Source organism: Archocentrus centrarchus, chromosome 3 (assembly GCF_007364275.1).
Source record: "Archocentrus centrarchus isolate MPI-CPG fArcCen1 chromosome 3, fArcCen1, whole genome shotgun sequence".
NCBI classification, from domain to species: Eukaryota; Metazoa; Chordata; class Actinopteri; order Cichliformes; family Cichlidae; genus Archocentrus; species Archocentrus centrarchus.
In genome coordinates this window covers 6,296,213-6,310,377 of record NC_044348.1, presented here as the reverse complement: position 1 = coordinate 6,310,377, position 14,165 = coordinate 6,296,213, and the positions used below count along the sequence as shown (strand labels likewise).

Here is a 14,165-nt window from a genome sequence, read left to right as displayed (position 1 = left end):
GGAGACCGTTTTGTCCAAAACACCTAACCACACTGGCATAATGTTGCTGGGACAGAGTGACGTAGTGTAAGCGTGGTAAGCACACAATTCCATCTTTTAGGAAGGAATCGCAAGCCTTCCAGCTCATGCTCAAATACTGGAAAGTGTGTTGTCGGCATTTTCTGTACAGCAAGAAAAAAAAAAGGGCCCACTGAACCGAGGAACCCTATAATTTCAGTGTCATTGATACAAACTATGGTGAACTATGGAGTACAGAAAATCTCCCCTCTATCCCTGCGTGTGTCTACAGCTGATTTCTACTTACTGGTTTGTTCATTCATTGAATGAGAAGTTACCATATTCATATACCATATTTAGCAGTTTCTTGATTGGTTTCTTTGCGTGATCTTGTTTATTTTATCTTAGCACTTAGCTCCAAAGTTCAGGAATAACAGGAAATATGAGGTTAGGATACATGTTCATTTCACTGAAAGGCTTGTTGTAGCTGCTCAGTGGGCTAAAAATCAATATGGGTAATACGCGACAGCCCAAAAGAATAAAAACTTTTAAAAAGGCCCCTGAAAGCACTTATATGCGTCATACGTTTGGTATAAGAAACTCAGGTTTCTTATACTTGGTATAAGAAGCATATGCATTGTCTATCCATCCATCCTTATCCAATTCAGGGTTGCAGGGAGGCTGGAGCCTATCCTAGATACCATAGGGCGAGAGGCGGGGTCAGTGAATCACAGGGCCAGCATATGCATTGTAAATATGATAATTGATATTAATATTAAAGGCAAAGACTTTAGGGTGTGAAACATTAGAGGCAAATGAGTTCTGTGATGAATGAAAGTTGTTTAATTTTTTAGGTTAAATGTTTTTACTGTTTCTCATACTGTAATCTAAGAAAGAAAAAAATGGCTGATCACATTAGAGCTGATGGACTGCCTCTTAAAGTTAAAAATTGCTTTTGTGCTGCCACAGAAGAGGAAAATTTATTTCTCTACCATTTTGTTGTGAAAGTTTGCAAAAAAAAAAAAAAAAATGATGAAGATCAATATCTTAAATTGTCCGAAACTGTTATTTAAATTGCATCCAAATGCCGACTCACAGCAGGCAGAATAATAGAAAACAAATTTTTATTAGGCTGAACGTCGAGTTCCAAAGCAGAGTCCAAAAATCATAACAAACAGAAATTCAAACTAAATCAGGCTAAATGAGGAGGAACCAGGGGTTGGCAGATGTTACGATAATGGACAAAGGGAAGACAGGACTTTAAATATACTGAGAATTAACTGGGGATGACCAACAGGTGAGGAACGATACACAGGTGAAAGCTTTCAGGGAAGTCAGGGGATGACAGACAGGAAGCAAAACTAACAAACACCTGGCCTTCAAAGTAAGAGTAAAGCTAACCCAAGGGACTGACACAGACCTTAATAAAAACACTTCTTAACAAGTCAGCGAGAGAGTTCTGTATGAATATTATCTAATAGAGAAAGAAGTACTGCATATCCAATTAGTTTCCTCATGTTGTTTTGAAGCAATGCAAAAGCTGAGAACTCTCAGTTATCACAAGATTAAATTTCACCACAAGTGAGTCACACAGTCGTTAATGTAACTAAGGTGAGCCAAAAACTCAGGCTCTGCCCCGTAATGGTGGTTGGAGACATTCATGTTCCATGAGTGTGTCCTCACTATCATCATGCAGTAATAACCGTGCTGTGTCCATACAGAGCACATGCAGTACAAACAGCTTTTTCTCTGTTACTCTGATTTGTGCATGAAATACGTGCATTATATGCACAACCATTAATTAATTACTTAATGTCATCTACAGGATGGGACTCTGGTGGGTGCTGTTGGGGCTTATGACTGGAACGGAGCAGTATTGAAGGAAACTCGACAGGGGAAGGTGGTCCCTCCTAAGTTGTCCTACGCTCAGGAGTTTCCTGAAGAGCTCAAAAACCATGGTGCCTACTTGGGTAAGTACTGTGACATCCTAAGGAACTTTAAAAGAGTAGAAAAATCTGGACACGTCGGACCAAAATGGTTAAAAAAAAAAAGAGATAAAATGCAGGAACTTTGAGCCATTTTCTCTTATCAGTCTTTAGTTTTTGTTTCAACATGTTTTCGTGGTGGCATGTATGACTGTCCTGTGGAACAGCACCAGTTGTTTTAGCTGCAAGCCCTCTCTATAAAGTGTACCCATTGCTCGAGTGCTTTCCACCATATCCAGCCCCATCCAGACCTCTGCTTTTATCATCAGCGGTTTGTCTCTGAGCTTACCCAACAGGCAGCCAATAGAAGGCATTCTAGTCTGAATTGTAATATGAGGTAGAAGCATAATTCTGGACAGACAGGGAGAAAGTTAAAGCTGGGGGAAAAAGAGGTATGAAGATGAGAGATGAAGGTGGAAAAATATACAGCGGGTAAGTGGAATTTTTAGTGGGAGAAGAAGAAATGTAATTGAAGATGAAATCTGAGAAACCTGAGAAACCAGAACACCAACTTTTACTGAATCCAGCTTACTGGGTTTTAAGTCCTCAAATTGCATCACCATTGAAATTTTCCTTGAGTCATGCAGACAGAAGGAAAGTGCAGTGCTGACAGTGCTTGATAATCAAGAGAGACAAACTGAGCAATAAATTTAAGTGCTAATTGCAGAAATGACAGTTGTAAAAAGCATAACATGACATGCTATGGATAAATCTATGGATCTGTAAACCCCTGTAGGTTCTTGCCTGTGAGTGATATTTATATGTTTGTTTTGTTTGTTGCTATTTGCTATCTCTTTTTGTATTTTTTAATATAAACAGGGTATACTGTAACATCTGTGGTGTCGGCCAGAAATGGTCGCCTGCTCGTAGCGGGTGCTCCACGATTTAACCACACCGGCAAAGTGATCATCTTCACTCTCAAGAACTCGGGCAACCTCACCATCCTCCACTCCCTCAAAGGCCAGCAGGTACGGTAGCATCCAGCCCCTAAACCGACAGGTACAATAATCAATAATCTATAACATTAGATGAAATAGCTGGAAAAATGATCATGACATGCAGTATAACTTTTCAGCAGGGAAGGCCAATAGCCAAGAAGATGTTTTTATTTTGAAACTTAAGCTCAATAAATGAGTATGCTCCATTACTGCAGTTCAAAAATGATATAAACATAAACTGAACTGACATAAGGACCAAATCACTGTCTATAATCTCTATTACTGTTTACATTTTTTATGACTTTGTACTTCAGTTAGTGTCATTGCTGTTATATGATTTTAACTTTACGACTTTGACTGTATGATAAATCATCTGTTATGAATTTAATCTGTCTGAGTCGCATTGAATTTTAAAATGGTCATCATTTCAAGGGGATGTGGCTCTGTGTGTTAATGACCACTACACTCAGAGCTGGCAGCTGTTCACAGGCTGCAAGCCTGAAGTGATCTTGCAGCAGCTTACATTGTACCTTGTCAGCAGCGGCTCATCCAAAACAGCAGATGTTTTTTTGTAGAAAATGTTCTTGATCTCAGAACTCTTGAGCAAGAAAACCTTTTAACAGGCGTATGTTTCTAATCCGAAAACCAACAGATGATGTCTGATCCGCTTCAGTGACTGATCTGTGCTCTCTCTGTAAAGCTCCCACAGTCTGAGCTTCAACAAAAGTGTCAGGACTTCGACCGCTTGCTGTCACACTACACAAGCTGCCATTTGCTGGCAATATTGAAGTTCAAAAGCCACTCAAGTCCATGAGCAAATCATCAAACCCAAACATCATATGGTACAATAAACCACAAGGAAAAATTTAAGAGTATTTTTTTGCATACGCTGTCATTTGCAATTGGATTTAATTAATAAAGTAAGTCCAGGCAATGCCATCATCTAGTTGAAATGCTTTTAAACTGATATATTATTAAGATCTCCACATTGCATGCGCTCATGTGTCTTTCAGATTGGCTCCTATTATGGCAGTGAGATTGCACCCCTAGATATCGATGGAGACGGTATAACTGATAACCTTTTGGTGTCGGCACCAATGTTCTTCAGTGGCGGCTTGGAGAAAGGAAAGGTCTACATCTACAGAGTGACTGAGCTGGTGGGTATAAACTCTAAAAACTTAAACTCACGGGTGCAGGCCACATGCAAGTATGAATCAACAACTGCACAGAATTGGGTCAACAAATGTTCAAACTCCAGTCTTCCCCACTCACTTCTAGCACACCTCACTAGACGTGTCCAGTAGCACACACTAAACCAGACTCTGCTGTATTCCAGCACCAATGTCAACATGCTGCAGACATCTGACACATGATCTTGTCCAGATTAAATGTGCAGATCAAATGAGAGAAGTTTGCCATGCCAGTGTGCAGACTTTATTAGATGTGTAGAATGAACTCAGGAGGAAAGTATTCTCCCTCTTCTGAACCCATTTCCAGCAAACCATTTGGAGGCGAGAACTTTTCTTTAATAGAAGGAAACTTCCCGGTGTTCCAGGTCTGTCATGCTCATTGGAATAATGGATGTCTTTAGCTGTTTTGAATCCATTGAACAGGCATAGAAGGGGTATTTAAATATCCAGCGTGCCCCAAACCACATCACAGGTGGCAACCTCGGCTTAAAAACTAAACACAAACAGAAAGCGCATGTTAAAAATGTCTGTCATCGCCAGGATAGAAATGCCACATGTTCAGGGTAATTGATAATGTGGTTGATTCAGGTGCTGTTGGAGGTGCTGCTCAGTCATATTGTTCTGGAAAACTACTTAACTTTGGACGCCTTGGCTGAAAAAATATGTAGCTGGGCTCATAGCTGATATTTATAGTCAAAATGTGATTCTGCACAAGTGCGTTTTCATTTTCTCTTTCAGCATATCAATTTTCAGCATCCAGGAATGCCTTATTTAGGAATGCTAATGCTGGTGATTTAGTCCGCACTAAAATCAATTTAAAGTGGATGTGTATTTTCCATCAGCATTTTCTCTGCAATCACTCCATACAGAAGCTCCAGTAATGTAGTGGTTAACACGTTTGCCTAACATGTGAAAGATCCCCAGTTGGAGATACAAATCCATGGGAAGGTTGCATCAAGAAGGGCGTAAAAATCAGCCAAATCAAGTATGCAGATCAATGCAGATGAGATGTAAAAAAATTTTATGAAGTAGAATAGGTATTGCATATTACAGAAATAAATCATAAAAAGACTAAAGCAAAGCTGCCTGAAATCTGGCAGCTGATGGAAAAAATGGTTACATTTTCAATGTTGCTCCTAAGCCACTACAGACTGGTTATGGCCCTTCACGGCCTTCTGGCTGAGCCCATGTGTTTCACATTTAAAACAGTGCTGAATAAATTTTTCCTCATTTCTCTATCAATCTCCTTCTGTGTCACACATGCACACATCAGGTAGCTGAGAAGTTAAAACTACCTTCCTAAATCAACTCCCTTCCCGTTTATTCAACTGAAAAAACAAGTGATCTCATGTTTCGTCTGCCAGCCCTAAATTATGTTACAATCTGGGATGCCAAGTGGAGCAATGATATGCATGACTACTGATGGACTCCATTATTTGGCTCCATTCTGTCAGATTGCCTCTTTGAAAAAATGTTCCAGTCAGTGGTTGCTTTCAAAGATGTGGCTATCTTCCATCTGACTCAACACTTGCTAAGAATAGAGCATCAAAATAAATATACTAAAACTATATGGCATTCTTTTGTTCTTGTACTACCCTAAGGTGAAATTCCTCCATTTTTGTTGCCAGATGTTTAGGTTATTTTAGTTCAAACAGGAAGAATTAAAGGATTATGTGGAAAACACAGAAGTTAAGCCAAACTTTTATCTTCTGTTTGATTAGAAGAAGTTTTCTGATTGGAACGCAACATGATTGCTCAACTAAAGATGTTTTTGGGATAATTGGAACAACAAACCCAGCTGGACGGATGGCAGAGAGAACAAAAACTTCCTTGCTCTTATTATGAAATGTCTAAATAAATGGATAATGGATGATTTAACAAGCAGATCAGTCCTTTTACTGGAGAAATGGGCTGAGCCAGAAGGCATTGATTTCACTGCTAAAAAGGACATACAGCACACTGGGACTTTAAATGTGCTATTTTAAAAAAAAAATGTCCTTTTGATATTCTGTATGCTTTTTCGCAGAATGCACTGATTTTAAGTCATTTAAATACAATTTTTATTTGTAATTTTTTTTTTTTTTTTAAAAAGATGTGGTGACTTCAGAATTTTGGTTTTATTGACACTCAACAGCATTTAGGGAACTGTGGAGCCCAATTACAATGGTTGACAAGACTGGACTGCAAGAAGGCCAGTTTAGTACCTGGACTCCTGGTCGGGTTGAGTCTTACTTTACAATATATTAAAAAAATATACATTATACAGTATGTACATCTGATGTGTAATGCTGTTCAGACAGCAGACACAAACACCTCACCGGAACCACAAAAAGGCACTAATGACATCAAACTACAACCCATATTTGTGAGGCTCATACAAAGGTCAGCTTTAAAGATTATTATCCAAATGCAGCAGTTAATGATGTGCTTTACAGCTGACTGTAGTCATTGACCTAGCAGTTTGTTATAAACTGATAGGGGAACAAAGGAAGAGGTTATGAAGACAGTCAAAACAAACCACAACAAGCCAATTTGATGTTGAAAGAATTAATTTAAAGAACTTTAGTTAAAAAAACAAAACAACAAAAGTGAGGCTCTAAAACACCCTAATAACTCTAAATTACTGCATAGTAAACAATGCATAGTTCTCATGTTTATTCGCTTACTCCAGTTGCTTGCACATGGACTGACGTCTGGGGGGAGAATCCAGCTCTGGAAAAGAATGAAAGGCATTTTAAGCTTTTGCTGTGGTTCTTTCACTGACATTGTTTGTTCTAGTTCATTTTTGGGGATGAGCAGCCAGATCCCCCACTCTGGGAATCCCCAGTAATGCTTTTGTCTATTTATCAACATCAGTAACAAAGTGTATAGTCACAAATGTTTGTGTGAAAAATACCAAACAGTTAAAACTCTTCCTCAGGGGACAATAGCCTTTAGATAGTTATGTGTGGGAACCAAGAAAGAGATGAGTCCACTAGATTAGGGGTAACATATACAACTGTCAAATGTGTTTGTTTTTCTTTTCGTCCCTCAGAATCGTTTCCTCCTTGAAGGAGTGCTGGAAATTCACAATGGTGTCCAGAATGCTCGCTTTGGCTCTTCACTCGCTCCTGTCCCTGATCTGAACGGTGACGGGTTCAACGACTTGGTGGTGGGAGCCCCGCTGGAAGATGAGCATAAAGGAGCCATTTATGTTTTCTTTAGCCAGCAAAACAGAATACTACGCAAATATAAACAGGTAGGTGGTGTGGAAGAGACATCGCCAATGCATTTGTAGGTTTTTGCCCACCAGGTACATCGACACTTGTATACTTCATGTTTTTTTCTTCTAGGCAGCCACTGATTTACGTTTACCTCAGAATGGTGAAAGACTTAATTCTTTCTACTTGTAACAGCTTAGATGTATGCATTGACTTCAGGTATGAGAAAAGTTATGAATTCACATGTCATTGAATGAAATAAGCATTTGATCCCCTACAACCCAGACAGAAGTCTGGCTCCCGCAGACTGGCTATGTGCCCATGTGTAACACAGATTACAATCAATCCATTACAGATACTCCTGATTTCAACTCATTATGTGTATAAAGCACACTTTTCCACAGAATCAGTTTCTTCCATTCCAACCTTTTCACCGCCATGGGAAACACCAAAGGGCTGTCAATGGATGTCCACAGGATAGATGTAGACCTGCACAAGGCTGGTAAGGGCTACAAGACCATCAGCAAGAAGCTTGGTGAGGAGGCGGCAGCTGTTGGTGTGATTATTTGAAAATGGAAGAAATCTAAAATAACCATCAATTACCCTCAGTCTGGAGCACCGTACAAGATTTTGCCTCCTGGGGTGAGGATGATCACGGTGGATCAGCCCAAAACTAAACAGGAGGAGCTTGTTAATGATCTGAAGGCAGCTGGGACCACAGTCACCAAGAACACCATTGGTAACACACTACGCTGTAATGGACGTAAATCTTGGAGGTCCCCCACATGTACAGGCCTTTCTTAAGTTTGCCAGTGAACATGTAAATGAGAAGGCTTAGGAGAAAGCGCTGTGGTTACATGAAACTAAAATCCAGCTCTTTGGCATCAACTGATCCACCGTGTTTAGAGGAAGAGAAATTCTGAGTATGACCCAAAGAACACCAACCCCACACTCAAGCACAGAGGTGGAAACATTATGCTTTGGGTCTGTTTTTCTGCTAAGGGTACAAGAGCACTTCACCACATTGGAGCCATGTACTGTAAAATCTTGGAAGGGAACCTCCTTCCCTCAGCCAGAACACTGAAGATGGCTCATGGATGGGTCTTCCAGCATGACAGTGACCCAAAACATACCACCAAAGTAACAAAGGAGTGGCTAAAGAAGAAGCACATTAACATCATGGAGCGGCCCAGTCAGTCTCCAGACCTCAGTCTTATAGAAAATCTGCGGAGGGAGCTGAAGCTTCAAGTTGCCAAGCAGCAGCCAAGAAACAAAAAGGATTTAGAGAGTTTCTGTAGAGAGAAGTGGACCAAAAACCCTCCTGAGATGTGTGCAAACCTGATGACTAACTAAAAGAAATGTCTTGCCAACAAGGGTTTCTCCACCAAGCATTATGTCAACTATTCATCAAATACTTATTTCACTCAGTGACATGCAAATCAATTTTAAACTTTTATATAATATGTTTTTTCTGTACTTTTGGTTGATATTCTGTCTCTCTCCGTTAAAATGATATATGTTTATATATGTTGTTTTAAATGTACTGCTATGCTTTGACCAGTTTGTGTAGTTTTTATTGGTGTCTAGCAGCGTGGTTGCCAGTTGACCTCAAATAAAAACCTACAGACCTAATTTCCCAGGAAAAAAACGAAATGTAAAAGCCTCTGTTCAGAGCCAGTGTTCAGTTCATGAAAGAGGCCCGATCCCTTTGTAGGTAACAGAAATAATATTTTCAGGAAATATTCACTCTAATAAGAACCCATCCATTTTTACAAATACTGGACCTTTTAAACAGCACAGTTTCTTTTTTCAAAATGCAAAATAGCATAAATAGTAGTGTATTAAACTTTGACCAGCTCATTGTAAACTTTGGTTTCTGTCATTGTGATCTTTCTGTGTGTGTTTTAGAGAATAGCAGCAGCAGATTTGGCTCCTGGCCTGCAGTACTTTGGCCGCAGTATCCATGGCATAATGGACATGAACGATGATGGTTTAGTGGACCTAGCTGTGGGTTCCCTTGGTGCTGCTGTTCTACTTTGGTCAGTATGTAAAAAAAAAAAAAAAAAAGAAAGAAAGAAATTGCTGTTATTTCTATAAATTAATTTCATCAGTTCATTCAAAGATTTCCTTTATCTGTGCTGTTACATTTTAACTGCACCTCTAACAGAGCTTTTTATGCAGCCTTGAGGAAAAAAATAAATATTTTCTGAAGTTTAAAGTTCCCCCATTTGGCTTCATCTGTCACCCCTTTATGCTCTCACAGGTCACAGAGTGTTGTTCGTATATATACTACCGTGAGGTTTGAGCCCAGTAAGATCAACATCTTTGTGAAAGACTGTCAGAGAGGTGGCAAAGACGTGACCTGTATGTCAGCCATTGTATGTTTCAACATCACTGCCAGGACAGCCATTTCTCCCACACAGGAAATTGGTAAGCCAGCAAAAATAATCCACTGCAGATTTTTCCAGGTTTTCCACATGTCTTGCCGAGCGGTATTGTCATCTTGTAAGGTGAATCAAACCGCATTTCCAAACCAGAGCAGATGACTTATTGCGCAAACTAGAAAACTGATAGATTACAAACAAGAGTTATGAAAGAACTAAACCTTTTTGTTTTAATGGAGAACACTCAAATTTAGATTCTGAGACAAAAAGATGGTGGCTCTGGATATTATCACTCAATTTTCAGACCATTTGCACTGCTATATTTGAACATCATACATGTATGTTTTGGATCCATAGTTACTTTACAGTTCAGCTGCTTGGACTGTTGTGCACAAGATGAAATATAACTGGTTTCAAGTGAGAAAAGGCAATCTACATATACATATATTTATATATCTTTCATGTCCTGGCTTCAATACACTTTTCAGCGTATGGCTGCCCATAAAAACTCCGACGACTCCTTCCACTTGTAGCGGTGCCAAAGTAAAATGTTTCTTTACTGGCATAAAAGATTCTGATCTCACTGCTGTTTCTCTGCCAAAGCTAATGTCGCTGCCTTCAAAAACCACTGTATCTGAACCACTGTGGTGCTATCAAATGTTCCTTTCAGTGTATGAATGCTGGTAGGAATGCATCTGGAAATGTATCTCTGTTCAGCTGTGTTAAGCTTCCTCAAAAGAGAGATTTGTTTGATGGTGGTGAAAGCTCACAGATAACTCAAGCCTGCAAAAATGTGCTGTGCCACCAAAAGGAACCCGCACGCATTTAAGTGCAGGGTTTTTCAGCTCACGAGCTGTTTTAGTACGGCAGGGTCCTGTTTCATGGTGAACCAGGGCACACTGGGGGGAGGAAGGAGAGGTGTAGTGGAGCGTGTTGTGAGTTAGCCTCTTGACCCTCTGACATCTTTATCATATCTAACATATGTGCCAAAACAGAGGAGGGGAAGAACAGAGGGAGGTATCTTATCCTTCATGGTTGCATACAGTGGAACACGTTTATTTAATTTTCCTTTCATTGTCGTGTCTGGCTAGTAATGGATGGCAGATGTGCTGGTGTTTGGGAAATCTCTGTGGTCTGTTGCACAAAATGATTTTTTTTTTTCCCCAGTCATATTCATTTTTATGCAAATATCTATTTACAGTATTTGAAAGCAGGATCTTTAAAACAGAAAGGCTGACTAAAGAATTCCTTTGCAAGAATTTACTGTATATTACTCAGAGGTATTGTTGTGAGTGGAAAAGTACAAGTTAGAACCTCGAGATTAAAAATTGTTTTGGAGCTTGCAGCGCTCCTCATCGAGAGGAAAAACTTTTACTGGTAATTGTGATGTGGTGAGAAGTACAGAAAAAGCTCCAAATGTCATATCCGTTATCTGCCCTGATCTTTTTGCATAACACATTAAGATCTCTCCAGCTCTCTATTGCTCTAAGTTGACCTCAAACATAACACATGCATGAGTTTAGCTTTGGTAGATGTTTCCTCTTGCCATGAAAACACATGGCAATAAATGGAAAGCCTCTGAAACAATGTGGTTTGGAAATGAGTCAGTGCTGAGGCCAAAGGGTTTGGATTCTTGTATATATGTTGGTCACGCATGGATCATACATATCTTTGGAGCCAAGATGATATTGCATTGCAGTGCTACAGTGATGTCATGGCCTGTTGCTGCCATTTATCAATTACTCTGTACTAACATAAATAAGAACAGAAGCCCATCTGTCTTAAAGACACAAACAGGATTTTTCAGTTTCCCATAGAAGTTTAATGTTCTAATTCTTCCTACAACCCACCAGGGATCAAGTACAATGTTTCCATCGCGGAGAGACGTTACAATCCTCGGGCCATATTGGATAACCCGAGTAAGATGCAGCCTCAAAACCTGACCCTCCTTCCTCAAGAAGAGACCTGTGAACACATCTACTTTCACGTCATGGTGAGATCCATGAGGAGGGCTGTGAAAGCTTCAGTTAAAATGTTATTTTGGTCACTTTTCTACTTACAAATCATTTCTTATTCAAAGTAGTTCTGGCAGAATCTGTCACAAAATATCAGGATTGGTCACTGGCACAAATAAAATCCAAAACACATATTATTATAATATTTTCTTTTGAGTATTTCTGCATCTTGTATATATGCATAAACTCTTCAAAAGCCAAAAATATTTGAGTGCTATCGGTAAAGTGTCATGATGGGGAAAATCTGCTCGCTAATCTTATTTTAGGAAACCACGGACAATGCGAGGCCCATAGTGTTCGCTGTACAAGTGGGGCTACAAGATCCAGAGAATGGACCAGTTCTCGATGACAGCTGGCCTACAGTTGTGAGGACTGAGGTAAGAGACCCTCTGACAAGTCTTCATGTATTTCAAGTGCATATAGTATTTTCAATTTCATCTCTTTTTCTATTCTTGGATTCTAGCTTTGCATGATGCACAGTTCAAAATAATTCTACTGTTGGATTCTTTGACATGTCTCTTTGGAAAGCTACCCTTTTGGAACGGCTGTGACGAGGACGATCGCTGCATCCCTGACCTGGCACTGCAGAGTATGAATGACCTGATGACTCGAAAGTAGGTATACACATATTCATCACCAAGCCTAGAGTAGCACAGCCAGACAAGCTTTATTTGCACATTTACAGTGAGTAAATAAATAATACAATGCCTTCCCTCCTCACTGCCTCGCAGACAGTTCTGTGCACATCCTGTGCAGTCTCGTGGTGCTTTCTGTCACCGACAAAGTGAAGGAGAGATGGGGGGATCTCTGCGGGTGCTAGAGGCAAACAGGCGGAGGATGGTGATGGACATTCGACTGGAGAACAAAGGAGAGAATGCCTACAATGCTCGCCTCAATATCACCTACACACCAAATCTGCACTATTCTAGCCTCATTGTCAAGGTATGTCATCATCACCTTAAATTCTTCATGTAGCTTATGAGAACAGATGTTCTCAAATAATGTAAAAGGTCTAAGTTACTCCAAAGAGTCTTACATTTAACCATCAGGTGAGAAGAAATGAATTCTACATTCTCGCTGCTAGCAGTGACATTTTTACTTTTGATTCAGGACAACTCGGACATCAAAATAGAGTGCTACACCCAGGACAAACTGAGGAATGAGAAGCTCTGCAATGTCAGTGCACCATTCATGAGGGCCAAAACACAGGTGAGATGATCATATTTCTCTGTACAAAATGAATTTGTGTTGTTGTGACTTTTGTATATTATTTGCCATTAGCCAGTTAACTAAGAAAACATCTTAAGTTAGTTAGATGTAAGTTTTGATGCTGTTTGTATGCATTGTGTCATATTTTGCTCCCAGTTGTTTGACTGTTCTATGTTCAAAGATCCTATATGTTTTAGGTGTTTTTGTATTTATCTGCCTGGGTGAGAGAAAAACTGATGTAAAAACTTTTCCAGCCCTGAGAAATTAATTCATATGGCAGGTTTCATACTAATTCCCCCAAAAAAGATGACAATAGGATAAGATGCTTTGCATTTATGACAAAATAAGTGTCCTGAAAAAAGCATTGATGTGAACCGTGATAGAATTCAGGGACTTGAAGCACATGCTGCAGGTGTTAGCTGATCAGCACAGACCACAATGGTTAATGAAAAAAAAACACAAACCAGCCAGAAGATCAAAGTTTCACTTTAGTTTGTAAGATCTCTTCTTCTATATTGTCTGACATCAAAGTGTTGACACTACACTAAACTAGAAATCAGCAATAATTTAGAGTTTCTGTCTCTGCTCTTCAGGTCGTAGGGCCTTAGAAGAGAGGGGGTAGAGATGCCAGATGTTGGCTCTGTATGTTCTGGATGTTTTGATTTCTGCCAACTGCAGCTTTAATATGTTTCATCCAAGCTTTTAACTTTTCCACATGTTTATGAGCAGAGGAGCACCCTCAGAAAGCACATTAAAACATAGTAATAAACATAGTTTACCAGACATATATCATATTAGACCTGCAGGTTTTATTGTTCAGGGTTCTATATACTGCAAATATGTAGTGCAAAACAGACTATGTAGACTCACCTGCCACTTTATTGGGTACAGCTGTTACACTGCTTGTTAATGTGAAAACTAAGCAACCAACAACACCACAGCAACTCAGTACATGCAGACATGTATACATGGTCAAGATGACCTGCTGAAGTTCAAACCAAGCATCAGATTGGGGAAGAAAGGTGATTTAAGTGACTTTAAGCATGGCATGTTGGGACCAGACGGGCTGGTCTGAGCATTTCTCACACGACCAACTCTAGGTCCGAAAAAAAAAAAATGTCCAGTGAATGTCAATTCTCTAGGAGAAGATTTCTTGTTGATGCCAGCGGTCAGAGGAGAATGACTGATACAAACACTACAGCAACTCAAACAACCACTTGTTACAACCAAGGTATGGAGAAGAGCAT

General features: G+C 39.7%; 1 protein-coding gene across 1 annotated transcript in view; it reads left to right on the top strand.

Annotated features, from left to right (window-relative positions):
• The window catches only part of itga11a (integrin, alpha 11a), a 50,683-nt gene that overhangs the window by 25,392 nt on the left and 11,126 nt on the right, over window positions 1-14,165 (top strand). The window contains exons 11-21 of the mRNA XM_030721571.1: window positions 1,823-1,967; window positions 2,802-2,950; window positions 3,934-4,077; window positions 7,145-7,348; window positions 9,219-9,349; window positions 9,574-9,740; window positions 11,548-11,687; window positions 11,976-12,086; window positions 12,238-12,323; window positions 12,441-12,651; window positions 12,820-12,918. Coding sequence (XP_030577431.1) covers window positions 1,823-1,967; window positions 2,802-2,950; window positions 3,934-4,077; window positions 7,145-7,348; window positions 9,219-9,349; window positions 9,574-9,740; window positions 11,548-11,687; window positions 11,976-12,086; window positions 12,238-12,323; window positions 12,441-12,651; window positions 12,820-12,918 — 1,587 coding nt within the window. The remainder of the gene's footprint in view (window positions 1-1,822; window positions 1,968-2,801; window positions 2,951-3,933; window positions 4,078-7,144; window positions 7,349-9,218; window positions 9,350-9,573; window positions 9,741-11,547; window positions 11,688-11,975; window positions 12,087-12,237; window positions 12,324-12,440; window positions 12,652-12,819; window positions 12,919-14,165) is intronic.